This window comes from Borostomias antarcticus, assembly GCF_949987555.1.
Source record: "Borostomias antarcticus genome assembly, chromosome: 20".
In the NCBI taxonomy this organism is placed as follows: Eukaryota; Metazoa; Chordata; class Actinopteri; order Stomiiformes; family Stomiidae; genus Borostomias; species Borostomias antarcticus.
In genome coordinates, this window is record NC_140253.1 from 7,466,760 (window position 1) to 7,493,707 (window position 26,948).

Genomic DNA, 26,948 nt, shown 5'->3' on the forward strand with positions numbered 1-26,948 from the left:
TGGTAGGTCAGCTAAACGTACTTTAGGGGCTACTCCCCCACCTTGAGGACATTTACACCAGAAAATGAAGGACCGTTCTCTCTGCTTTGGTCAGGGAAAAGTTACCGCACACATGGCACACACAGAGAGAATCAGCAAGAGCTTCTTCCCCCAAGCCATCCGGCACCTGAATGACTCTAACTAAAGTATACAGTGCCACTCTATCTAGTAGGTCAGAATATCTAGTGTATATTATATCTAGTGTATATAACACCACCACCATTTATATCCATATATAACATGTACATATTCCATTCCGGTATCTTATCATAATACTGTTTAGATTGGTACGTATTGTGTAGTTTGTAAATTGTGTATTCATAGTTATCTGTAATGAACACATCTCGGAGCCGGCAGTAATATTTCACTGTGACTGAACAGTGAACATTGTACATTTCATGTGGGAAATAAAATAATTGAATCTGAATCTGAGAGAAGGGGGAGGGGAAGACTATCAAATCTGGCAACCCTTATTGCTTCCACTCAGGCTGATGGGAAATTGTGTTTATTAGTCAGGTCAAAGAAACTAGAACTTCATGAAGTTAAGTGAAATCATGAAACATTTTAAATTAAAGCTACCAGCCATGAACCATTAGCATTAGGTTCATATACCTCTGTCATTCTCTCGGTATTTGGCTAGTGGCGACTGTCAGCAATGCAAGAAACTTCTGCAATCGAACAGCAGGGGGAGAGGGAGTTGTCTTGGCCAGGGTGTAGCTATGTTATTCGTTTTGTTGTAATCTGTCGATCCGCTTCCCTGGTGGGAACGGCAGAATCTCGGTTTGCCCAGTGCCCACTTGATAAACTTGTGGTTCTACACAATGACCAAAAGGATATCCGTCATGGTCTGAGATAGCCTTTTGGTCTGAACGTGACAGCGTAGCTGCACCTCTGCGTTTTCGGCCGAGTGTGTCAAATTCAAATACAAAAAGATCGAGCGATACTATTCGGCGCACCGCGGGGTGGTTCGGGAACAGTGAACGAGGGACATCAAGAGTTTGCAGTTTGGAGTGGACGCTGCACTGGATGCAGTAAACAAACTAACGTTGCACTCGTCTTTCCGGGGTCTGGTCGACTTCATTGAGGGAACTCAATGGGCGCGGAATACTAGTGAACTTATCTGCTGTGCTGTGTTTGCAGTTTCCCATCGAGAAGACGGGAGTGGGACATTTTGCAACCAGAAACGCCGATTTGGGACTACTTTCTAGCTTGGTTGCTAACACGTTACAGGTAAGTTTCCCAGACATCACCTCACACCAGCCCACCATGTCAGGGTGGTTCGATAGCTAGTGCTAGGTAGTTAGGGTTAATGTTAGGTAGCTAATGTGTCACTTTTGCTACCTAATAGTGGTTAGCGGCGCAATACTAGAGTTACATTACCTTAGTCTTGTTTCACCAAGTTAGCTAACCTACCTAATAGCTGTTATTTAACTAACTACGTAAGCTAGCTAACATCTAAAATTAGTAGCTAAAGTAAGCAGCTTCCTAGCGAGCTATCTGTGTAGAACTTCCTAGTTAGCACTAGCTACCTAGGCTAGCCCATTTATGCGCAATTTGTCGCTAGCTATTTAGCTCGCTAGCAAGTCAAACATTTGTAACGTTAAATCTGCTTTATTTGTTTTTGTCACTACACCGAAATGAAGCTCATGAAATGTAGTTAGCATAGCAAACCTGCGGTTCTAACACAGGTCACCAGCTAGCAGCCACAGGTGTTTGATAGCTAGCTAGCTACCACAGCCAGCTAACAGACCAACATACGGGGATTGCGTTTTACACGCAGTCAGCTTGTTAACGTTCGCTAACTTGGCTGACGTTAAGTCAGTTGCATGTGTATTGTTAGCTCATTATTTTTAATTAAGTATTAAGGACTTAAGGCTAAGAACAACTCACTACCGTTTACGTGTCCATTGACATTCTATCCCTATCTATGTTTCATGTTTTATCCTTAAAGGAACAGTGACACTGGCTTGAGACCATCATGAGTTGCGTTGATCAATACAACCAGGTCGACCTACTAGTATTTCATGGAATGTTCATATTCAAAACAGTAATATCACAGTTTACCAAGAAGTCGTTGTCCTAGTCACCAAAAGTTCCATTGGTTCCATTGAAAGGGTCTATAAAGCAAATGTAATAAATACATTAAAAGGTTCTTTATTGTAATTATCTATACTTTTCACAAGAAGTCATGCCATTTTCAACAAATAACAAATAATGTTACTTCTAAAATAGAGTTCTGAGAGGAAGCTGCGTTAAATGGCTGAGATAGGCTATATGCAACCAAAGTTTCTTTTAAATCATACATAATTTAAATCAATACAAATAATTGATTGACTCTGAAAATGGAGGAAGTTCTGCTAGTATGTTGCACTGGTAGTAACTAAAAGGTTAAAAAGCGGCCAAGAGGAAGAGATCCTATACCAGCCATAAAAAGTCATAAAACAGTCCTTTGACATAGAACTGATGACTAGTTCAAAGAGCCAATAGACAGTCTGCACGTAGGAAACAAAACGGCTTGCAAACTGACACATTCTTCGGCTTGCAAACTGAGAATTTCATTGAGTTCATCTGCAGCTTCAGTGCTTGGTTTCTTGTGATCAGATGCAGGATATTCATCTAGTCATGACCTCTCTAGTCCTTCCAGTTCTATTTCGTGGAGCTCCGCCCCACAGGGCTAGCTCCTATTGGCTAGCGAAACCCAGCTAGCTACATTGACTGAAGAAAAAAACATACACGCACCTGTGTCCAACCAGGTCCGGTGCACCACTGTATAAGCGGGCTACGCCCGCACATCTGCTCCTTCGAAATTTTCAGCTCGCATTGCTACTGGAGAAGATCAGAAGATGTCTACTCAGCGGACCCAAGCGGACCTGGCGGCGTCCCTAGATGACCCCCTGCCGGTGCCGATGGATCCGCCGGATCGTTTCTGTGTCTGCGGCTCCCGCTACAGCGACGTGGGACACCACCTCTGCTTCCGCTGTCTGGGGCCGCAGCACGCCAGAGCGGGTCTGGCTCCGTCCCCCGCCTGCGAGATCTGCGCCCTCCTGGACCCCATGGAGAGGATGCTCCGGGCGCATTTCTTCGCTCCGCCGCCGCTGGAGACTGAAGGTCTGGTCCAGCTGGTCGGCGAGGACATCGGCGCGCCCCCGCAACAACCGGCGGCCCCGATTACCTCCCTCGCGCCTACGGATGATGAGGATGAGCTCTCCGGGGAAGACGAGGTTCTCTCTGCGTCGGAGGCCACTACGGCTAGTGGCGCCTCCTTCCCGGGGCGGGGTTCCTTCGATCGCGACCTGCCCCGGCTGCTGGAGAGAGCCGCGCATCACCTCGGTATCTCCGTCCCGGAGGTTGCTGCGACTACGGGGCTCCCACTGTGGAGCTCCGTCTGCTACGGGCGTCCCTCTCAGCCTGCTCCTCGTCTCCTGCCGGCTATGCCTGACCTGGAGGCGTTCGTCGAGGCTGAATGGGAGCGGCCGTTGGCCATCAGAGGTCCGCTTCGCCAGTTCAGCAGAGCTACGAGGGTAACCGGCTGGACTGACGTAGCAGCTATCGGCTCTCCTCCTCTGGAACCCGACATTGCAGCGGTCCTGGTGCCTGGTTCCTCCGCCTGGGGCTCGGCCAGGAAGCCTCTCATGCCGGACGTCAAAGACAAGACAACCCTGTCCTTGGCCGACAAAGGTTTTTCTCTGGCCGCGCAGGCCGTGGCTGCCTCCTCCTCCATTGCTATGCTGGCCATTTACATCGGCCAGCTAGCTACGGAGCAAACCCCCCCCTCTATGGATGAAGACAGGAGAGCGGAGATGGCCGAAGCCGCCGGAGCAGTGGCTCAGCTTGTGAGAATCTCCGCCTCCTGTCTGGGTGGAGTGATGGCCACGTCGGTGGTGCAGCAGCGCCACCTATGGCTCTCCCTGACTCGTCTGCGCGAGGAAAGCAAGAGTGTCCTCCTCAACTCACCGGTCAGTAGGGAGGGGTTGTTTGGGGCAGCTGTGTCTAAGATCCTGGAGCAGTGTCGCAGCCAGGAGCAGGACCGGCTCCTCCTCGCTCGCCACCTCGCGGCTCCGGGGGAGCGCAGTGTGCCGGCACGTCCGCGTGCTCCGGCTGATGCTGCCGCGACTGGGAGCAAGCGCCGGCGGACACACAAGACTAAACAACCTGCCACGGGGTCCCGCCCCGCTACGGCCCATGGACCGGCTCGCCCGGGCTCCTGGACTGCGCACGCGGCTCCTCCCCCGCGACCTCCCCCTGCCTACCCCGCCCAGGGTGCCGGGACCGGTCCGGCGTCTTCAAGCGCGCCCACCGCTCCGCCTCCGGCTTGGGGTAGGAAGAGGCGCACCTATTGACGGTGCGTGAAGATGCGTGACTGTGTTGTGTCCACACCACGCTCTGTTAAGAGCGGCGGTGAGCAAGTTTCCCTGTTCAATAAAACAAACACGATGCAACGTTATCAAGCTGGTTGTAATGTGCAGTCCGCATCTCCTCCCTTTTTCAACTACTGTAATGTTCTCGGCTAGAGCCGCTGGGTCTTCTGTGAAAGAGTCAGAATTGACCACGGCAGGTCTCGCCGCAGCTGGGAGACCGGCTCGAGCCGCGGAGTCTTTTCCTGCTAAAGCAGACGTGACTCACGCGGGGCTCGCCGGCTCAGCTGATGTGATGTATTCGGCTAGAGCCACCGGGTCTTCCGTGAAAAAGTCGGAATTGACCATGGCAGGTCTCGCCGCAGCTGAAAAACCGACTCGAGCCGCGGAGTTTTTTCCTGCAAAGAGAGCAGACGTGACGCGCGCAGCTCTCGCCGGTTCAGCGAATGTAATATATTCGGCTAGAGCCGCCGGGTCCTCTGTGAGAAAGTCAGATTTGACCACGGCAGGTCTCGCCGCCCCTGTTCTAAACAGACCGGTTGGGTTTTTAACAGAGGGGATGTGTGCGCCCAGGCCAAGTGCTATGGCTGTACTGCCCTGTTCGGAGTTTTCTCGGGACCGACCGCTGGCGGGGTTTAGCGGCGAAAAAGATGCGCTAGACCCCCAGACGGCGTTCGTTCATTCGGGCCGAGCGTTCGAGCCTCTCCCTGTGTGTTCGACAGGTAGAGAGTTTTCACGCTCACCGGTCAGTGAGAATACTTCCGTGTTTACTGCCTCGGCTGGCTATTTAACACTGCCCGCCTCTCATGTCCCGTCTGGTCGGTCTGCGAAAGACGGCACCTTGCCAGATCATGCAAATGAGAAGGCGGGGCTTCCCGCATTGCAACACTCCGCCGTTTTCTCTCAATGGGATGAGCGACGGCGGCTTGTTAGCAATGCGGACGGTGTCGGCTCACTTCCTCTTTTTGTGAATGAAGTGCTTCTTGACAGGAATGCCATTCATTCTCGCGCTGTTCAGGGACATGGAACTCCCAATGGGGATTTTTCATCTCCCTTTCGAGGGTGGCCCGCCTTGGGCCAGGACAGCAGAGTTTCTCAGCTGTCCGGTGGCGGTCAGGGCCAAATTGAACTATGGCAGGTTCCTCGATCTGTTCCCGCGATCTCCGGCACAACCTCTTTCCAACCGCTTCACAGTCTGGCAGGAGAGATGTCTCCTGGACAGCTGGTTGCAGCGTGTTCTACGGGAAGGGTATCTCATTCAGTTTTGTTGCCCCCCACCGCCCTTCATGGGCGTAGTGGAGACAGTGATACCGCGTCCCGCTCAGGCTGCCGCTCTGTCAGCAGAGATTGCAGAACTGATGGCGAAGGGAGCGGTAACTGTGGTCCCGTCAGGCCAGAGGGACGAGGGATTTTATTCCCGCTACTTCCTCGTGCCAAAGAAGACGGGGGGCGTGAGGCCAATTTTGGACCTCCGCCTTTTCAACAAAACGGTGGCGAATCTGAAGTTCCATATGCTTACGGTGCGACAAATGCTGGAGGCATTCCTTCCCGGCGATTTTTGCACCAGCATAGACCTCAAGGACGCTTACTTCCACATACCGATAGCTCATCGGCATCGGAAGTTTTTGCGTTTCGCCTACCTGGGTGTGGCGTACGAATATACCAGACTCCCGTTTGGATATGCGCTCGCCCCCAGAACCTTCTCCAATTGTGTGGAGGCGGCGTTGAGGCCACTGCGCCGGCAGGGCATCAGGATCCTGGCGTACCTGGACGACCTGCTGGTACTGGCTCCGTCGCCTTTGTTGGCTCTGATGCATACCGCCACGGTGGTGCGGCATCTCACCGACCTGGGGTTTGCGATCAACTGGGAGAAGAGTGCTCTGTGGCCGGCCCGTCAGATTGTTTACCTAGGTATCAATCTGGACACGAGCGCCATGAGAGCACGGCTATCCGATTCAAGGAGGGAAACACTGGAGAAGAGTCTCAGTGTTTGCCGTCCTTCTCGAAAGATCGCGGTTCTGTCGATCATGCGCCTTCTGGGTCTCATGGCAGCCGCCCATGTGGTAGTGTCACTGGGCCTTCTTCACATGAGGTGCGTGCAGAGATGGTTCGCGCGGCTTCGTCTGGACCCTGTGAGGCACAGACGGCGCCTTGTGCGGATGCCGGGGTCGTTGTCAGCAGACCTCGACTATTGGAGGGACCGGCGCGTAATAGCGCACGGTGTTCCAATAGGCAGGGTGTCGGCTCACGTCGCTGTCTTCACAGACGCGTCTCTAAGCGGCTGGGGTGGTACATGTCTGTCCCAGGCCGTAGGTGGTTTGTGGGCCGTCGGAGAACGGCGCCACATCAACCTCCTGGAGTTGGAGACGGTGCTACTGACATTGCGCCACTTTGTACACCTGGTACAGGGGCGCGATGTGCTGGTGCGGTCAGACAACCAGACCACAGTAGCTTACATCAACCGACAAGGGGGAGTCCGCTCGCCAGCGCTTCACCGTCTGGCGGTAACGCTGTGGCGATGGGCTCATGTCAATCTCCGGTCACTGACAGCGCGGCACATTGCCGGCCGTCTGAACGTCGGGGCGGACCTGATGTCTCGGGGCGGGCCTCACCCGGACGAGTGGAGCCTACATCCTCAGGTAGTGGCTCAGCTCTGGACCCGGTTCGGCAGAGCAGGGGTGGATCTCTTTGCTTCGAGAGAGAACGCGAAGTGTCCCCTCTGGTTCTCTCTGAGACAGCAGGACCAGCCTCCGCTGGGCGTGGATGCGTTCGCGCATGCCCCCTGGCCGGGGGCGCTGCTGTATGCTTTCCCGCCGATGGGGCTGATTTTACCATTGTTGGCCAGGGTGCGGTCAGAGGGTGCATCAGTGATACTGATAGCGCCGGACCGCCACTGGGCGAGATGGTATGCAGAAGTGATGGCCATGACTACTGTAGAACCGTGGCACATCCCTCATTGGCCGAACGCTCTGTCCCAGGCGGAGGGCTCAATTTGCGCACCTCCAGTCTTGGGACGGCCGCTGGTGGCCTGGCTCTTGAACGGCGGAGATTGTCTGATAGGGGACTCTCTCCGGCCGTGATCTGTACAATTCAGAGCGCGCGCGCGGCTTCCACTGCCTTGGTTTACTCTGGCAAATGGGCTGCTTTTGCGCGTTGGTGTGAGGAAAGGGACTTCGCTCCCGAGTCATGCTCGGTCGAGGCGATTTTGGAATTCCTTCAGCACCTGATGGGTCATGGTGGCGGTTTGGCAGCATCCACTATCAAGGTGTATGCGTGTGCTATTTCCGCATGCCATGAGGGGTTCGCCAAAACTACGGTTTTCGGGCATCCCCTGGTTAAACGCTTCCTGGCCGGCACGCGCCGTCTTCGCCCTGTGCGTAAGGCTGCGGCGCCGCCTTGGGATTTGCTCTTGGTTCTGGATGCGCTATGTAAAGCGCCGTTCGAACCAATGGAGCGGATATCTCTCAAGTGGCTGTCGATTAAGACCGCGCTGCTCCTTGCTCTGACGTCGGGCAAGCGGGTCAGTGATCTGAGGGCGTTGACAGTTTTTCTCATCACGGGTGATGGGAGCAAAGCTGTGTTGCGCACGGATCCATCTTTCGTTCCGAAGGTGGTCCGGGGCGCCTATAGGGCACGGGATTTGGAGCTGGGAGCCTTCTATCCTCCGCCTCATGCGAGCGAGGAAGAGGCCCGCCTGCATTTGTTGTGTCCTGTGCGTGCGTTGATGTGTTACGTCCAGCGCACGGCTGCGGTCCGCACCACCCCCCAGTTGTTGGTTTGCCACGGCCCTGGGAAGGTGGGTTCTCCGTTGTCGAAACAGCGTCTCTCCCATTGGATCTGTGAGGGCATCGCCCAGTCTTACGTGACTGCGGGTCGTCCTCTGCCTGGTGCTGTTCGGGCACACTCCACAAGGGGTGTGGCCACGTCAGTTGCCCTGTTCAATGGTGTGTCAGTGGAGGACATCTGTGCGGCGGCGACTTGGTCGTCCCCGTCTCCTTTTGTCCGTTATTACCTTTTATCCATGTCCTCTGTCTCTGTGGCGTCATCTGTGCTAAACACAGCCGCCGGTGCGAGCCAGCGTTAGACAGGATTTTTCATGTAGGTGTTCGGCTCGAGTCGCCGGGTCTTCTGTGAAAGAGTCAGAATTGACCATGGCAGGTCTCGCCGCTACTGGAGAACCGGTTTGAGCCGCGGGGTCTTTTCCTGCTAGGAAAGCAGACGTGACTCACTCAGGTCTCACCGGTTCAGCTAAGGTAGGAGCGGGCCCGTCTAGTGACGTTCCGTTCCTGTTTATGTGTGAGGCTGGGACGGGCTTGTTACGGAGTAACCGCTTTGGTCCAGCTCTCGCCCCACGTACCTCTCCTTGCCCTCGGCTGTGATAGACTGAGTGTGGCGGGGTGGGGCCAGTGCTTGGGTCGGATCAACTGTTAGTATGGTCTCGCCTTGGAGCCCTGGCTTGTGTCCTGACTGGTTCCCTTACTGGGGCCAGCAAGAGTGTATGGTGCGGTCGTGTAGCTCCGCTTATGCCAATAGGAGCTAGCCCTGTGGGGCGGAGCTCCACGAAATAGAACGATGGTTACGTATTGTAACCCTAGTTCTATGAGTGGAGCGGAGCCCCACAGGGAACAGACTTGCTGCCCCGCAGTCTGCTCGCTGAAAATTTCGGTTAGGAGCAGATGTGCGGGCGTAGCCCGCTTATACAGTGGTGCACCGGACCTGGTTGGACACAGGTGCGTGTATGTTTTTTTCTTCAGTCAATGTAGCTAGCTGGGTTTCGCTAGCCAATAGGAGCTAGCCCTGTGGGGCTCCGCTCCACTCATAGAACTAGGGTTACAATACGTAACCATCGTTTTTCTTGATATGGCACAACCTCTGTTTCCAGACAGAGGGCAAAACCGCTGCAGGTAAGTGCAATTTGGGTTTTGAACCACTCAGTAGGTCTGTCAGCAGGATAAAAACGGTGGTAAACTGATTTGTAAATTTTCTGTTGCATGCTAGAATGTGTGTATTGACTGTTTCTCAGGGGTGATGGCCGAATAACCTAGCAATAGTCTTGTAAAGTTCCATTCAGATTAGGAAGATAATGTTTATGGTTCAAGTATAGTGATATTTAGAAATATATTTGTTAAACTGACTTATTCTCCAGGGTATCCGCGCAGGTCCTTTAAACAGTCTTAAATTAGCCGTATTTAACTAAATAAAAGACCTTAAATTGTCTTAAATTCATTACTCAAAGGTCTTAAAAAATGGCTTGGCAGAGGACCAGGCCTATTTGTTAGTATATTCTTTGTTGTATAGAGGTGCTGGTAAAGAATGGGTGATTGTGGGAAGATGGGCTATGTCCTTATATCTACAACTCGAATCTCAAAACAAACCTATCATGTGGTTCTATCATGGAAAGCGAGGCCTACATGCTCAACAGCTGCCTCGGAGCCTCTATCATACAGACCCGCAAACTGGCCCATCCACCAGCCGCCACTGCAGTAGACTACCTATCTAAAGTTTGCAAAGTAATTTGTTTTTAAATCAAATGTGGATTATTTGAAACACAAGTGTCATAATCTGACGATTTTACCCTTAAAAATATACTAGCAGCTCTTGGGCATTAGGTATTACCGCCCATTTAAAAAAAAAAAAAAAAAAAAATTGGCCTTAAATTGCATTCCAAGTGACATTAAAAAGGTCTTGAGTCTTAAATTTAACTTGTTAGAACCTGCAAATACCCTGTTTTCAGTGGAACACAAAACGGTGCCATGAGCTGTGTCCACTCACCCAGCAAATGAATGTAAGTTTAAAGGACTGCGACTGAGGTGTTGTTGGCAACCCTGGAAGCAGCCCAGATCGATGCCCTTCTTGGCCTCCCTGCTGCAGTGCTGGACCTATTCATGCCCTCCTGTCTGTCTGTTCACAGGAATGTCTGAAGCTAGCATTGAGGCTGAGCCTGGGAAGGCCTCAGCCGAGGACTTGCAAATGGATTCTAAGGAGGAGGTTGGAATTGGGAACACTGAGGAATCTCAGAGTGAGAAAGAGGAGGATGCTGGCAGCTATGCTAGCACTGATCATAACAGATATGAGGAAGAGGAAGTGCCTACTGAAAGGGTTGATATTGCAGAGGAAGATAATGTGCAAAGTGACAACGATTATCCGGGAAAGAGTGACGGGTTACACAATGAGGAGGAGGAGGAGGATGATGGTGATGGTGATGATGTTCAGAGTCACAACAGTGAGATTCTGTACGACAGCGAGATTCCTGAGCACAGTGCTGATGCTCCAACAACCCCTGTAGTCAGTGTTAACTCTGTCAGTGATGGTGCGCAAAGGGGGGAGTACCGTACTGAGAAAGCTGAACAGAACGCAACACCAATGGGAAATATCCAGAAGGAAAATGAAGATTCGGGCACTTGCACAAAGGTGACCATTATCTTTGTCGTTGGCAATCAGCCATGTCAAATTCTTCAAATCATTCATTGCAGCACTCTGGTTCATGACACTTAATAGGCTACATCTTACAAAACATAGCCTGCAGGTACTGTAGTTTCACCACATCTTTGATCAAAATGTCAAAAATAATGTCCAATGGAAACACAACATGAACTCGAGTGAAAGCTTTGAACCAAATTCTGTAATTTGAGCTTTTCTGCTCTCTGGTGAACCTTTCTGTGGTTGGTAGCTGTGTGTCGATGGTTGGGACTAGTGGCTTGCGGTAGTAGGAATGGTTGTTGATGTTGTGCTTGTGCTTTTTCCATCTTCGCTTGGTGGGGTTCTTCTTCCTGATAAATGCGCTGTGTTTTGTGACCTTGAAACAAGTGATTTTTACGTTTGTGAAAGTTTTGTAATTGCTGCATGCTTTCTTTGCCTCATCACCAATGTTATTTCCCTAACCCATTGACTTCCATAATATCATCTAGATTCCACCGACCGTTATAGATGCTGACTTCCACTTGCCGGCCCGTGTAGCCTCAGCGTGGCTTATCACGGGGTTGACTGCCCAGGGGCCTGTTCGTGTGACTGATCCCAGCAGTGATAAGAATCACTCCCAGTGTGTCCTGTGTGTGTGTGTGTGTGCGCGTGCATGTGTGTCTGATTGTGTGTGTGGATACAACTCTTGTATTCAATAGGCTGTCACATGGCCGGGTAATCGCTGTAGGCAGAGGGATTTGGCCCACGGTGTGTTTCCCATGCAATGCCATATCTGCTGCCAGTGCATCTGGCCCCACCACGCTGACAGCACGGAGCACATTCCCTTTGGGCTAGTTCCCAAATCAGCGTTGCATCACAGGTTGTTTAGAATTGGATTTATGGAATGGGACTTTTGTCGGCAGTACACAGTCTACAGTACTCAGTCAGATAGGCTAGGGAGTAGGGACATAACTCCTTTTGGCTTTAGAGTATTTTATGACACCTAACGTCCGCTACAGGCCGCATAGCACACAATACCTGTTCTCATTTTGCATCCCTTGTTGTTGGGTGTGTCACTCTCTTCATATTCATGGAGAGGAGAGCGACACGCTTTCCTTCTTACGTCAGCCGATCGTCTGGCTGCTTTTCTCGTCCCCTCCCCCTCCTGTTAGCTGGTTTCCAGGCTACTGAACTCCAGGGGGCTGAGCTCCCTGACATGCCACACCTTGCCCCGTGATCACATCACCCTAGGTGGATGATTCGAAGTCACTAAACCAGTTTCGGTTCTTCGAACCCGATCATGGGTTCATGCACAGTCCAATCGGACCGTGCAGGACTATAAGGCTGCGGTTTACTGGCTTTTGAGATGGAAAATAAATGAAACGAAACACCAGTTGAGGATGATTGGGTTATAATGGCCGGTAAAAGATACGTTTGGTAATTTTCTAGACAAGTAGACTCAACACCCTGTTCTGCCTGTATACTTTCCTCACAGAGGAACTTGACAGGAAAAACCTGTGGATGTCTGTTGCCCGCCTGCATACGGGCGTCGTGTGGCCCTAAACTATTTATGTTGTGTGTTGTTACCTGATAGCTGTGACTGTCTGCACTGCTGGCACACTCCTCTGCCAAGGCAATCTTGAATCATCTCATGAATAACGGCTTTGGTCAAGGAGCCTCTCAGACTAAGAAATCGGATGTTCGCATACACAAAGAATGTAGGTCTATTTTTCTCAGGGAATACGTATTCCCGGAAAACGCCAAATAGCACACTAGTTTTATTTTTTGTCCGCGGCACTTCATGAACTCTCAGATGACAGACATGAACAAAGCAGTGCTCTATACGCCATTGCTTATAATGGTTTGTCCCATTTGTATGCTATGGGAAACAGTTGTTAACTAAGGATAGACTAGGCTAGATTATAGATAACCTAGTCCGATTGAGTTACTTGCACCTCAATGAACTATTTCCTGTCTGGCTCACCTGATGAGGCAACACTGAAACCTTCCTGACTCATTTAGTGTCTGATGTAAATCTCCTTAAAGGCTTGGTGGAGTTGGCCTGCTCTCACATTTTGGTGTGTTAGTTAGCCTCAAGTCAGCTTGATCTCGTTTGCTACCACGCTCTGTTAGCGTTCCAACTCAAATTAGCTTTTTTAACCAAGAGCCTGTGTGTAAGTCTAGCTATCTGGTGGCTAACTGCATTTTTTTTAGACCTCAGTCCAAGGCCATAGAAAAATGGTGCCCAGAGAGCAAATGGTATTTCCTGCTAGTTATAAACCTTTTGACAATGGCAGGCCAGGAGGAGATTCTACCAACCCTCGAACTCTGGCCACGCATAGTTCAGAAACGCTGCGCTGATATTGTTGCATAGCAGCGGCTATCAGTCGTTTTTTTGTTTTTGTTTACACAGTGCCATAAAAGCTGTACATGTCCACATCCGGACCCATGTGTTTCGTGGCACTGGAATTATGCAAAGCTCTTGCCGCTTGGTAGACGTTTGTTTGTTTGAGTGAATGGCGTTGTGTGTTCAACACAACACTACAGGAGTGGGAATCGGACAGGTCGAAGCTCGCCGTCCTGGTTGCATTTCGGCATATGCTCAGGAACAGTTAGTTGGCTGCAAAGGGAGAATGATTAACCACAGGGGCTTCCTCATGGTTCCCGTCATTGCAGTTAATGAGGACACCTTCAGTGCGTGTGTCACTATGGTCTTTTTATCACGTTTTTATTATGTATATTGTAAAAAAAATTGGACAGGACATAATTATTGTGAAGTTGTGTTTTTCTAGGCACAGACTTACCATGATGCACAAATGGCTTTTTTTCCTTTAGGCTTTATAAGCCTACGGGCAAAGTCGCTCTGGTGACGCGTTAGTTTGATGTGGGCGATCCTTGAGACTGCGGTTTTAGCCTAGAACCAAATCCTTCAGCCTACACAAAGCCAACGGACACGACGTATGCATCAGTCACAAAGGATGATGACTGAACAGGCTGTGTTGATGTTACTCCCTTATAGCATGTACGCCCATGTGTGTTTTTAGCCTGGTCCTGGCGGTGACTCAGACGGATGGAGTGTGAGTGTGTGGTGCGCGCCGCTACCCCCTCCCAGTAGTCCTGCTGGTGTGACGCACCTGAGGAGTCTCACAATGCAGACCGTATTCAAAACGCAGCAACCAGATCCTATGGTTCTTTCCACTTGGCTGTAGGCGGATAAGCCAAATGCTCTCTGGTCACTGTGTCTTGGAGTGAGTGAGAGAGAGTGAGAGAGATTGCTGCATCTGCCTTGCCCAGATTGCTTTGGGTAAGGCCTCTATAGAAGCAGACTGTGTATGGAACTGCGTGACCCACATAGTTCAGCTCTGTCTGAGGCAGTGGCCGTCAATTTAAGAAGTATGTCACTTAGGCGCCGCTGCCGTGTGAATAGTCGAGTCTGCGGGAAGAAGATTTGTTCCCTCCTGACAGGCCGACGTCCGACAGCCTGGAAACTGTCGGGAGAGCCTGGATAATGCATTGCCATGGAGACCGTTGTGTTTTTGGAACGAGCAAAGCTCTGGGGCTTTGATTACTGTTCTATTTATGTTGAGTAACATGACGATCACTCTCAATACACTTAACAATATGATGCTGGAGCCCAGCTCTTCGTCACAGTAGTTAAAAATAACCACACTTTGTGATGGAGAAAGTGACTGCACTTCCAAGACTATGGTGGCCAGACTAACTCATGTTGAATCATGAGATGCAGTAAGTACAGTGGACTGGAACTCAGCAGGCTTGGTCCAAACTGATCATACTGACTTTGAATCTGTTTTTAAATGGCCTAAAAGATCACATTGAAATCCTTGCAAATGACTTATGTTCTCTTAATGAAGGTGTCTATCTCCATATGAAGGTGTCTATCTCCATATCAGTAAAGTGTGACCGTCCTGGCCACAAGATGGCAGCCCACAACTGCCAGACTTCGGGGAAGAACTTGAGCCCTTCTCTCTTTTTTTCCCCCGTTCAAATCTAAACAATACAACATTCAAGGAAACTGCAGCTTGTCCCTTTGAGATACGGTATTCAGCACAGTGTTTATAAATGGGGTTTTCCCCTCTCATTGCAGGAGGACACGATGACAGAGGAGGCCCATAGAAGCACCGCAGCAGAGATCTCAGTCACCAGCAATGGAGAGTTGGAGGAGAGCCACGAGGACATGTTTAAAAGGGTACGGACGCACACACACACCTGTTCCATAAACAACTGATACAGTACGCACACACACACCAAACGACCTTTTGTTCAACATGTCCCTATACACACAGATCAGCACTTACAGTGCAAACTGTCGGCTAATTCTGAATGTACAGGACACAAGTGCACACTACATGTCATGCCCTCTGTAAAGACGTCGCAAAGCTCAGTCATTCTTGAGCAATTACATTGCTCTTGAATACGTGTTGTGAAACCCCATGACAGTCAGTTTGAATGTAGGCTTAATCACAGGCAATGATTGGTACAATGCAATGATCGATGGGGCAAGTAGATACAGAGACTGTTTCCTGAAATGTGTCGAAATCAGCAATTTGCCCGACAAGTCCGAGCCACACTACTCCACCTTAACCATAATGAGCAGTCCTGACTGGTTGAGTTTCTAATGTTATTTATAATAGAGTGCAGTGGAAGGCTTTGATAGATGGGGCCAATTTCAGCTTCAAGGAACGCCCATGAAATCCTTGCAAATTAACTGCCATAGATGTAAACTCCTTTTTTATTTATTCTACCCACCCTCCGTCCCGTGCAAGGCCAGTCTAGCCTACAGCCCATTCCATATAATTATTCAGTGATTCATTCATTTCAGCCCTGTTTTCAAGTAGCCGTCAACTGTAGCTGCACCACTGTCTCTAATCAGTACGACCAGCAGGTGTAGACGCCGTTTCATTTCCCGCTCGCCCAGGAGAGATGATTATTTGCCGGCCGTGGCGTGAAACTTTCTGTCACAGCTCCCACCTGGTGCAGCCAGTGCGATACGGCCAGGTGTCTGTCTACAGTAGACTACCTACTACAGTCGACTGCAATAAAGGGGTCCAGTCAGATCGCGAAAATCCAAACTCCTCTGAAATTTCGGCGGCTGTGCAGCGGAGAGTTCATTCTGACACGGGGGAGCCGCGTGGCGCCGCACTCCCCTCGTCTCGTCTGTCAGACCGGGGCGCGGGCGGCGGCTCCAGACGCCCCACTGCTAACCCCAACCGCTCTCGGCCCCCCACTGCCGGACACTGGCTGGCCGACGCACCAGGCTAGACGCCAGCCCTGCAGGCATAGAGGATGGAGAGTTCACCATTTGGTAGAGAGGATCTTAAAGAGCTGGCCGAAAGCACCGTAACCCTCAGTACAAAATGCAGACAGATGGTAGCCTTACATGGTATTGACATGTTACATTGTAAGTGGGTAAGTCACATTTAAAGTTCACAAATTGCTGCAATCCCTAATTTTTATTTTATTTTATTGGAAAGGGCATATAGATCATTGCCCTCTTGAGGTGTGGCTGTCTAACTGATGATTTGGACATAGGCTGTTGATATACTGTGTTAATTTAATAAGGCTTTATCTTTGGCAAGTGTGATATGCTATATATTTTTACTAGGATGATCACTTTTATGGGCAAATAAATGTAATATTTTGTATAAATCTTGCTTTGCTTAACCCGTTTGGCTGGCTTGAATATTTTATGCCATGGAAACATGATTGAGTTACTATGCAGGCTGACAAGATGACAGTACAGGCCTGCGCTTTGTGATGGATCCTGATTGATTTCTCTCATTCCATTGTACAATCCTACCGCAGCATGTGTTGCTCGGCTGGTGGTGGCAACTTGATCTCCTGCCCTGGAAGTCGGCCAACAGCTTCAAGGTCACCCACGTGATTGATAGTGATTGAGAGGAAGCAGTCACAACGTACTGTACTCGAGGAGAAAATCAATCCTTGTAAAAATGTGGCGGAAGGGCTGTTCCTTTTAAGTCCGACTGACAGGTGTGATTACTGACCACGGCGTTGAGTAGCAGGTTGCTATCGAGTTGGCTACGCGCCAGTTTGTGGTGCTTGATGTGATCTGTGCGGAACCGAAAATGATGTGGGCGCTGTACCCACAGGGGCACACGCCTCGCCCCTAACCGGTGTCGCTCTCTCCCCTTCTCCCCCCAGGACTCCTCCTCTCTGGGCGTCCCCGGAGCCCTGAACCTGTCCGAACCACACGTCCCCTCCAGCGCCTTCGCCTCCACAACAGAGGGCATCATCGAATCGGGACCATACAGAGGTTAGCAGCGATATCTAGTCAGCTTCGTTGAACTTGAAAGTGTACTTGCTAACCCTCAACTCTCATTGGTTCACTGGTTCGTGACATCCACTCCGCGTCACAACAGTGTGGCTTTGTGCTCAGATTGAAACGGCCGTGTGCGCACACAGCATACTGTCATTATTCTGTCATGTCACTGAAGAGACCGCGTTGGCCTCTCGACAACTGCGCGTTCAAACGGAGAACCTCATAGTAGCGAGTTGAGACTTTTTAATCAAGGTGTATTGCGGTGTTTTGCATGCTTTGCATTTCGCCGTAATTGAGAACCCCGTTCCCACTCGCTCAGCCGCGGCGCTCCCGTTTTGGCCGCGTTCAACAGGGAAACGTGAGAGGCTTCGTTTGTGCTCGCCGATAAAATCCCCTGTCCAAGAAGTATATGGAAAGGGTGTGACATTTGAATTTATAAAGGAGGCTGCCTAATTGAGTTTTAATGAATCTGAAGCCTCTGATCTTCATGTCGTTGCCACGGTTTCCCTTTCATTATCACTTCCTTGTTAGCCATGCAAATAAATTAACTCCTTAACGCCTTGGCAACGGGACGGGTCATTGTTTCTGCCTGATGCGGCCGTGTGAAGTCGCCTCTGTCCCCACCCCTTTGTCACGTCGGTGATCGTCTAGCACTCGAAATTAATCAGGAGCTATACGAATTAGGGCAACCGTTTTCAATTCGATGCCACACGGGTACTTCATAAAATAATACTGTACAGCTGCATTGGTCGCTTTCAGCAACCAAAATGCACCACTCTGCTGTCTATACATGACCCATCGCGCAGCACAGACATTCACATACACACTTTGGCATATCCTTCAGACAACCAGTCATGTCCTGATTGCACCCCTGTTTTGGACCTGGCAGGTGGGCCACCCCACCCAGAGTTATATGAAATTCCAAGGAGCTCCAATCGGAGGAAGACTCCGCTAGGCAGCTTTAAATGGGGCGATGCTAACTAATCCATGGCCGCTCTGACTGTTTCCAGGGTCAGCCAGCCTGCCCACATCTCCCGTGGCATCTGTGGCTCCCAGCTCGGCCGTGGCTAGCCGCCTGGCGCGCTCCGCCAGCGATAGTCAGGCTGAGACAGGTATCCACAGCGAGTGGGAGGAGAGGAGACGCTATAGACCCTGTCGCTAGCCGCTGCACACAGCACTAACAATGCCTATAGTATAGCCTATTCTCTCTTTCTGCTTGTTATCGGGCCTCTCTCTCTCGCTCTCTCTCTCTCTCTCTCTCTCCATCTATCCTTCCGTCCGGGTCGTTCCTTAATAAGCAATCCCGTCTTCCTCTCCTTCCTCGTTTCTTCTCACCTTCTCTCTCCCGGTTTGGTGTTTCCGTCCTGTGAGGGATGCTCTCACTTCAGGCAGCTCGACAGCCCTCTGCTTTGCACTCCCTGATGGAATCCCTTACTAATATCACAGGTTGAGTATCGCCAGTGTTTGTCATGCTGTAATTCACGTAGCGCACTGTTGGGTCCATCAAGCTTGCTTTCTTTTACAGGATAACCCAACCTCCCAACCCCCTTCCCACAGCACCCCTTACAGCTATTCCTTGCAGGTTTTTCTCTGCTTCTCTCAAATGAAAGCTCTTTGTGTTATGGAACTCATTGTAATCTCTCCAATTCTTTTAAAAATGTAAATTGATAATCTCATGTATTTCTTCAGGTTTCCCCACCTTCCCATACCTGTAACATTCCCTCAGGGTAGCAGCAATGTGCCGTGCAGTCACACATGATATCATAATCCCCGGTTGGAAGTCTTTAAATTAGAATCCCCCTTTAGTCTGGCATTGCCTGTCAGTCCTAATCTAATGCTGGTAATCTCTGTCACAACTCCCTTGGTAAGAGATATTGTTCTCAGTCACTCCCATAGTTAATGCCTGTCCTCTTTTCCATCAGGCAATATGAGAGAACAGCCACAGAGCGGGCCGGTGGTCCTAGCTGATGATCTGAAGAACCCGGCCTTGGAGAAGCTGGACCTAGTGAGGAAGTGGAGCATCAACACATATAAAGTAATTCTCTCTCTCCCTCTCCCTCTCCCTCTCCCTCTCCCTCTCCCTCTCCCTCTCCCTCTCCCTCTCCCTCTCCCTCTCCCCATCTATTTGGATCTCAGCAGGGGGACTGACTGCACCCCAACCTGGCAAGCATCTGCAACTGGCATCTCACACACACTCTTACACACACTCTCACACACACACACACACACTCTCTCTCTCTCTCTTTCATACACAGCCGGTTCGCTGTGCTCCAGTCGAGTCTCATTTGTTCATTATTCCCTATTGTGTTCTCAATGTTTACTGATGGGTTGGCTAGCCTTGTTTGTGTGTCTACTAAAAGCAGAGAATAGAATAGATGCCCAATGTCTAGTATTACTGAGATGCCCAATATCTAGTATTAGGAGTATTCCTCCTGCCTGCCTACATGCATGTCATATTAATTTAAAGCGCATGGTGTTGCCTGTGTGTATGAAATGTACGATACAAATACAGTTTGATTTGATTAAATCAATCAATCAAAGCTTTATTTGTATAGCGCATTTCATACCCAGAGGCAACACAATGCGCTCTACAGAGAACAAGGGAGGTGGGCATACGACCCACTCTCTACATATTCCAGAGGGAAGCAAAAAAACAGTATCACCCCGGGGGCCTGAAAAGTGAGCTGTAAAAATTCTTCCCTGACCCCTCTCAACAAGGCGATCGAGCAAGCTCCTGGAGTATGTTTGTCTACCGCAGGCATTCCCAAACTGTGAGGCGGGCCTCCCCTGGGGGGCTCCAAAGAAATTCAGGGGAGGTGCGGATGGATGGTTAGAAAGAAAATATAAAAAAAATAAGGAAAAACATGTTTTTTATTTTTGAAATGTCTATGGTTTTTATAAATGAAACGTGATTTTAAAGGTCAGAAGATTGAAATAAATAATGGGAGAGATGTATACTAAATTTGTGGATAGTGCAGAGAGAGCCTCCCCCCGCAGGCATGAATGTATTGTGCGAAAACGTCATAACGTTAACTAGCAACAGGTGCCACCGAGCTAACTTAGCTGTGTAAAGTTATGGGCTAGCTAACGCTGCCTTGCAAAATGGACAAATTTGGGGGGTTGGGGGGGCGCGGGTGTGTCACTGTTTTCAGAGGGGAGGCCCACATTGATGGAGTTTGGGAACCCATGGTCTACAGGCTACAAGAACATTTATAAAGCAATAAATTACATTAAAATACATTTTCAGAGTAAGAGAGGCTAAAAACATCATTAAAGGATTAAAGGGTGTTAGTTGGTTGAAATGATTCATTGTGATTCCAGAGATTGATTGTTTGCATTTCGAAGAACCTTGAAGGTTTTCAGAGCTGTAGATAACCTTTAGATCGAAAATGAATACAGCTGGTTTGAACTGCCCTGCCTCTTTACCCACTGTAATTAATCAATACTGAGTACTTGGAATCAGTATTGTTCAATTCCACAGTATTTTTTTTATCTGATATACTCTGTACTTAGCAATTATTTGATTATCAATCACCCAAATTGGTGTACTGAATTTTTCCGGTTGACATCAAATTTATTTATTTCTGTTTATTCTGCTAAAACGCTTCCTTGCTCTGCCAATATCAACCTCTTGGTCGATAGCAACAGGATCAATGCCAACACTAACCTGTCCCCTCTCTCCCTGCCCCCCACCATCCCCACCCACTCACTCCAGTGCACCAGGCAGATCCTGTCGGAGAAGCTGGGTCGGGGCTCGCGGACGGTGGACCTGGAGCTGGAGGCCCAGATCGAGGTGCTGCGCGACAACAAGCGGAAGTATGAGAACGTGGTGAGGCTGGCGCAGACGCTGGCCAACCAGCTGTCCCAGATGATGCAGACGCAGCGGCAGCTGGGCGACGCCTTCGCCGACCTCAGCCTCAAGACGCCCGAGCTCCACGTGAGTCGGCCGCCGCCACGCCATCACACTCTTTTTTTTTTCCCCCCCGCGGCGTCTTTCTCCCTGGGATTATTTTCCACACGTTAAACCCTGAATCGGGTTTCGTGTTTACTGGATCAACAACTTGCCGGCCATATACAGCAGTCAGGCTTCATGATGTGTGATATTAAAGTCTCATACGAGTCTGTGTCTTTGATTTGTTGTTCTCCTGTAGTGGGTCCCATGGCATTCCCCATGGCAACTCTGTAGAAACGCACAACTGAAATACGAGCTGCGCCCGCTTCACCCCTTCATTTCTCTCATGGCCCTGGGTTTACTCTGTTGTTATGGAGCAGATGTGTTATTGACGCACTACTACACCCATGTTTCATTCCAGTGTAGATTAGTGTATAAATGACATCCAGTGTTTATGGTTGCTGTGGACTCCGGGTTGTCAGTTGTAAAGGTGATTATGGGCAGGAAACTGGGTGGGACCTGTTCGACATGTTCCTCCTGTGTTGTTATGGGATTTCTGCACATCCCCACCTGCTTAATGATATATGTGTGTGACTTACAGCATTGTTTATTCGCCAGCAAGACTGTCATGTTTCATGTTACCTTTTTACGAGTCCCCTGTTAATGATTATCCTATGATTTTTTTTTTATGATGAGAATGTTTTTCCAGGATTGTCATATTCGAACTGGGCGAAGAATATGAAATTATACTTTTATATGAAATAATACTTAAGTCTATTAGTTTTTTTTTTAATTATTGCTCAAAAGGAGCTCTATGATTGAATATTTAATGAATGATTGAATATTTAAATCTCCTCTAAACCAAAAGTGACATTGAAGGATTCATAAACTTTCCAACAGAAGCTCTGGTACATTCTAATAGACATACCAAAACCGTTCACAACTGAAAGGATTTTCATGTTATAGTTCAATGCCCAGGTGGTCACATGTAATTGAAAGGTGTCACTTTAAATCTCTGTTGAAGACCCTGTTACAATAATGTGTTTGATTTGTGTCTTTCAGGAGGAGTTTGGCTACAATGCTGACACCCAAAAGCTCCTGTCCAAAAACGGAGAGACACTACTAGGAGCCATCCGATTCTTCATCAGCAGCGTGAACACGCTGGTGGACAAGACCATCGAAGACACCATGGTCAACATCAAACAGTATGAGACTGCCAGGTGAGGCCAGTGTGCTTGGACCGTCCTGCCCTCGCATTGTCTGAATGCCGTATGGACACAGCCGCCTGCGCGCGTCACAAAGACGTGTGGATGTGCACGTATGCATGCGTTTATATATAGTCATCTTTTACACGCCTAAAACTAGGATTTTCATGTTATTCTGCAAAAACGGTCTGTTGACCTCTGCCTGACCTCATGCCCACCCCCCCTTCCCGCTAGGATTGAGTATGACGCGTACCGCACAGACCTGGAGGAGCTGAACCTGGGCCCGCGCGACGCCACCACCCTGCCCAAGATAGAGCACTCCCAGCTGCAGTTCCAGATCCACCGCGAGAAGTACGAGAAGATGCGCAGCGACGTGTCCGTCAAGCTCAAGTTTCTGGAGGAGAACAAGGTAGGCGTGGTGGATTTCGCAGAGGAGATTCCTTGTACCCTGGTACATTATTTGTTATTATTTATTATTGTTGACCTTTGAACACGCTCTGAATGTAAGTCAGCAGAAGAGTTCTTTTCATTTTGCTCCTGTCGTGAAATATGAATATAGCTCCCATGTAAAGCATGCCTGAGAAGCCGAGTACATGCGCCTGCCTGCCACCTTCTGTCTCCAGAGGAAAGCTCCTTATTTTGAGTATTAACATCCCAGCCGCTGATTGTATTAATCCTTCCCCGTTTGTTTCTCCCCCTCTCAAGGTGAAGGTATTGCACAACCAGCTCACCCTCTTCCACAACGCCATAGCAGCGTACTATGCAGGGAACCAGCAGCAGTTGGAACAGACGCTCAAGCAGTTCCACATTAAATTGAAAATGCCTGGCGGTGACACTCCATCTTGGCTTGAGGAGCACTAATCACTCTCCCCAGCCTCCCACCAACTGCTCCACCAAAAGCATCTCCAATGGTTCAGTCCAGAGTTTTTGGCGGGAAGTGAAGATTCCAGAATTCCGGGGAAGCAATTTGAAAACCTCCCCAAGCCTAGCCTCTCCTTCTATTCATTCAGGGTTGTAAACCTTTTAGGCAAGTCAAAAGAAAAGACAAACAAATAATAAAAAAACAAAAACTAATATTTATCCATATTTCAAAGTCAACTGAAAGTTCCTTTCTTTTTTTTTCTTTTTTTTACAATACTCATGCACTCTCCTAGTTGTTATACACTCTCTCTCTTTTTTTCTCGTCTTTTTTACTTGAACTGCGACAATTCTTTCGAATCCGAACTGGTCAGAAGCAGAGGAGGAGGCTAAATACATTTGGAAAGTGTAAAGGCGTTTTATTCCAGCATATGAATGTTGTATGTCAGCACAGCAGAGAGGTCTTCTAGTTCTTCAATGGAACAAAACGTCTGCCATCATTTTTGGCATCTGTTTGATTACGTTCTATCTCCGCTTTTGGAGATTTACATTTTGTAAAGCTCAGACCACCCCTCTGTGAGTTATACTTGTGACAGGCATCATTATGGTCTTATCATGGATCGTAACCATGATATGGCACATAATATCACCAGTACTGTATATGACAATAGGAAGTTCTCATAAATTCTCAAACAATCACTGTTTATAGTGCCAGCTAAACTGGTAAACCAATAATTTATTGGTACGTTTTCCCAAGTATCAATATCATGTTTATGATGCATAACAACTTAATTATGATGGATTCCCAGGCGTGTTTAGCCTTTTGGTCTGTAGGACTTTAATCACCAGGGTATGATTGAATTTATGAAATTGTTGATTTTGGACATTTTCTAGTTCCAGAGAAATTGAAGGACCAGCCTTATCTTTGTAACTTGATGTGCCTTGTTCTATATGTCTCTCCAGCTGATCTATGTTGCACTCTGATACCAATCCTCACACTGCCAGCATCACACTGATGCACAAGGACCAAACACACACAAATGGATTTTCTTAGAAGGAACTTTATAAACATCTTTGAGCAGTGGAGCACAAATATGAACCAGATTTTTCGATGGCTTGATTTTTCAAATTATGATGCATCTTCCTCCTCTCAATATTACACTGCACATGTATGTATTTGTGACTTATGACGAAACAATCTAAGAACTTTGTATAAATATGTAAACCAAAATGGAATGGAGTTGAGACAACTGCTTGTTTGTACATATAGGAACGACCAGCAGCATCCTCTGCCTGAGCTGCTAACTTCCTTTCTTTGGTGTGGGCAGAATATTTTTTGAGAGGAACACTCGTATTCTAAACCAGCTGTCAAGTTCCTTTGATGTTGTTTTGTTACCCATCAGTTCCTCCAGCATAGCGAACATGTGACTGAGCGTGTCTGTGGGTGTATTTTACATTATTCTGTTCACAGACATTCTGATAATAGTTGAATATATATATATACATATATGTATGTATATGTGTGTGTGTGTATATATATATATATATATATATATATATATATAATTTCCTCTATTTTGCCAGGGATATATACAGTATATCGATGCTGCCGTTGGGCATTCTCTACCTTCAGACTTTACTAGTGGAGTTCCACCTTTGTAATAATGACACATTGCTGATTAACAGATGTTTAGTTCCAAAACTGCTTTCTGTATGTTGTGTTATATCTTTTGGAAAGTAATAATTAAAAAAGTTTTTTTTTCCCATTACAAAAAATGTCTCCTTTGTTTCCAGTAGAATTCTATGAGTAGTTAAAGTGTATTTGGGAGCATTGCTCCATTTTGCCTTGCCACTAGGGGGCAGTGTTATCAAATCATATACACAGTATAAAGGACAAAAGGTAGACCAAAGGTTCATTGTTGTTGGTATTCAGGTCTGGCCCTTCATGTTACATTAGTATTAGCCTTTTCCCTGTTGACACAATGATTCAATGTAGCATTGTGGGGGTATAGCTACAACCATACAAGATAGTACTGCCCTTGGAGCTCTTCCAGCGCCTCCCCTTTGAGTTGAGGCTTTTCCAGGTGGAAACCGTTTTTCTTTTATCATTACCACACCCATCACCTTTATACACTTCAAAAGGGTCTTGATTATCCACTCAAATACAGATAGGATGTGGAGCGCAAGCTCCTTGTAAATGTAATGTAAACCACCATTGTAATGTGAAGATATAAGAGCATATAAACCTGTTCCTGCAGCTAGAGACGGTCTGCCAAAGCATTGCCTTAGGCTCTGCAGTTTATCAACTATTGTGCTGCTTTGGGGCTTGGTAAACTATGAACTGAATAGATTCCCAGAGCACTCTGTTGTTTCTCATATTTATGATTCTGCCATTTCAAAAGGCAGAAACTATCCCTATTCTGTATATTACCCCTATATACTGTATATTGTGGATGTCAGACTGAAGTGACAATGTCAATTATTTATGTACATCTAGGCTCTTTGTCTCCACTCTATAAGAGTTCTTAGCGTTCTTTAACTGTATAATACTGTAGGATTTGCCCTGTGAGGACATGTGAAAGCCCTTCCTAATCACAATATTTTGAGAGCCCCATCTAGCCCATTCATGGTTTCAAAAGGCAATAGCAATGAAAAAGTAAGAAGTTAACCCTGTCATTACCAGTGCCACCCTTGACGTCAGCAGCTCCCAGCATGTTTACGATGCCACGGGGACACGGTCAACCCCCGCAAACACACACCCATCAAGACCACCCTCATGGCCATTCCTTTAGAGTGGGGTATCCGGGATAATTACCACCATTACCACTAATATATAAAGGTGAAGAACACAAGTTGATGCTGAATTCTAGAACATTCTCTAATCACATGCTGTCCTATGCCTTAGTGCATTTAGCCCACTACTGTATGTTGTGTTATAATTATCAATTAGCATGATCAAAGCTAATTATCCCTACATTTACTTGGCTTGGCTGGACTGGCTGTGATGTACTATATGTGTTGAGTCTGAGGCGGACTGTGTGTTTGGGGTAGGTGCTTAGGGAGATGCCTGCATTGACCACTTACCAGAGAGGATTGGAGCAGAGAGGATGTCACTGTCAATTACATCCAACCAGTTGACTGTGAGCATATGCTTTGACACATGCTGTGTATGTGCTCTGAATATCACCACTACTGTACATGTAGGCTTGTTGGCCCCACAGTATGTTTTCACAGTGAGTGCTTATTCAGCACAGCATCCACAGTGACAGCCTATATGGGCTACACCATTACACAGGTCCATCAGCCAAAGTGCTTATTGAGCAATTATACAGCACACTCGCAAGACATCCACTTCCCCTAGGGACCTCGAACCAAGGAAATGGGATTGTCAATTGTCATGAAGACTCACAGCAGCAGCTGATGGGTTGAATTTGTTGTTGTATAACTTGTGCTATCCGTCAAACATGCGTTGTTCCACTTGGAAATAGGCTATAACACAAAAATCTGACAGTCAACTCGCCTGAGTAGAGGCAAATACAGACGTACTGTAAGGCTTTCAGACAATTTGGAAATGTTGGACCATTTAAATCAAATCAAATAAACAACAACCTTAATAAACAACCTAATTACAAACCTAATTTCTAAGCCTGATTTCAAAGGGAATAAAATGTCCACCGCAAGGGCACTTCTAATCATCCAATGTCAATAACAGTGTTCAATGCTCTCCCAGGAGAGTTGCTCTGTTTTCCATAATTGTTCTTAATCTCCTGTTGAGTAAATGTTTATTAGATATGCCACCTCACCAAGAGGAAGAGGTGTCTGTCATTTAGAAATTAGGCTTTGCATGGAAGGACTGAGAACTACTACATTCATGCTTTCATGAATGGATCCCCTGTAGGTTT

At 48.1% G+C, this 26,948-nt stretch overlaps 1 protein-coding gene across 3 annotated transcripts; it reads left to right on the forward strand.

The window, feature by feature from the left end:
* Nucleotides 1–1,129: 1,129 nt before the first annotated feature.
* On the forward strand, nucleotides 1,130–24,743 carry arfip1 (ADP-ribosylation factor interacting protein 1 (arfaptin 1)). Of its 3 annotated transcripts, XM_084454378.1 has the most exons (10): nucleotides 1,130–1,269; nucleotides 10,306–10,805; nucleotides 14,899–15,000; nucleotides 16,974–17,085; nucleotides 18,102–18,203; nucleotides 19,014–19,126; nucleotides 20,807–21,028; nucleotides 22,046–22,203; nucleotides 22,423–22,597; nucleotides 22,894–24,743. In XM_084454378.1, the coding sequence occupies exons 2-10, from the start codon at nucleotides 10,308–10,310 to the stop codon at nucleotides 23,047–23,049; spliced, it is 1,638 nt and encodes a 545-aa protein (XP_084310504.1). In that variant the 5' UTR covers nucleotides 1,130–1,269; nucleotides 10,306–10,307; the 3' UTR covers nucleotides 23,050–24,743. The 3 variants fall into 3 exon arrangements, with proteins under 3 accessions (XP_084310504.1, XP_084310505.1, XP_084310506.1); XM_084454379.1 differs by lacking the exon at nucleotides 18,102–18,203; XM_084454380.1 differs by lacking the exon at nucleotides 10,306–10,805 and having other exon boundaries at nucleotides 1,185–1,269.
* The last annotated feature ends 2,205 nt before the right edge of the window (nucleotides 24,744–26,948 follow it).

Bases quoted from the DNA above. Each gene is read 5' to 3' on its own strand.
- arfip1 (XM_084454378.1), top strand. From the start codon at position 10,308: ATGTCTGAAGCTAGCATTGAGGCTGAGCCTGGGAAGGCCTCAGCCGAG. The intron at 19,127-20,806 runs GTAATTCTCTCT...CACTCACTCCAG, and splicing joins GGAGCATCAACACATATAAA to TGCACCAGGCAGATCCTGTC. The intron at 22,598-22,893 runs GTAGGCGTGGTG...CCCCCTCTCAAG, and splicing joins AGTTTCTGGAGGAGAACAAG to GTGAAGGTATTGCACAACCA.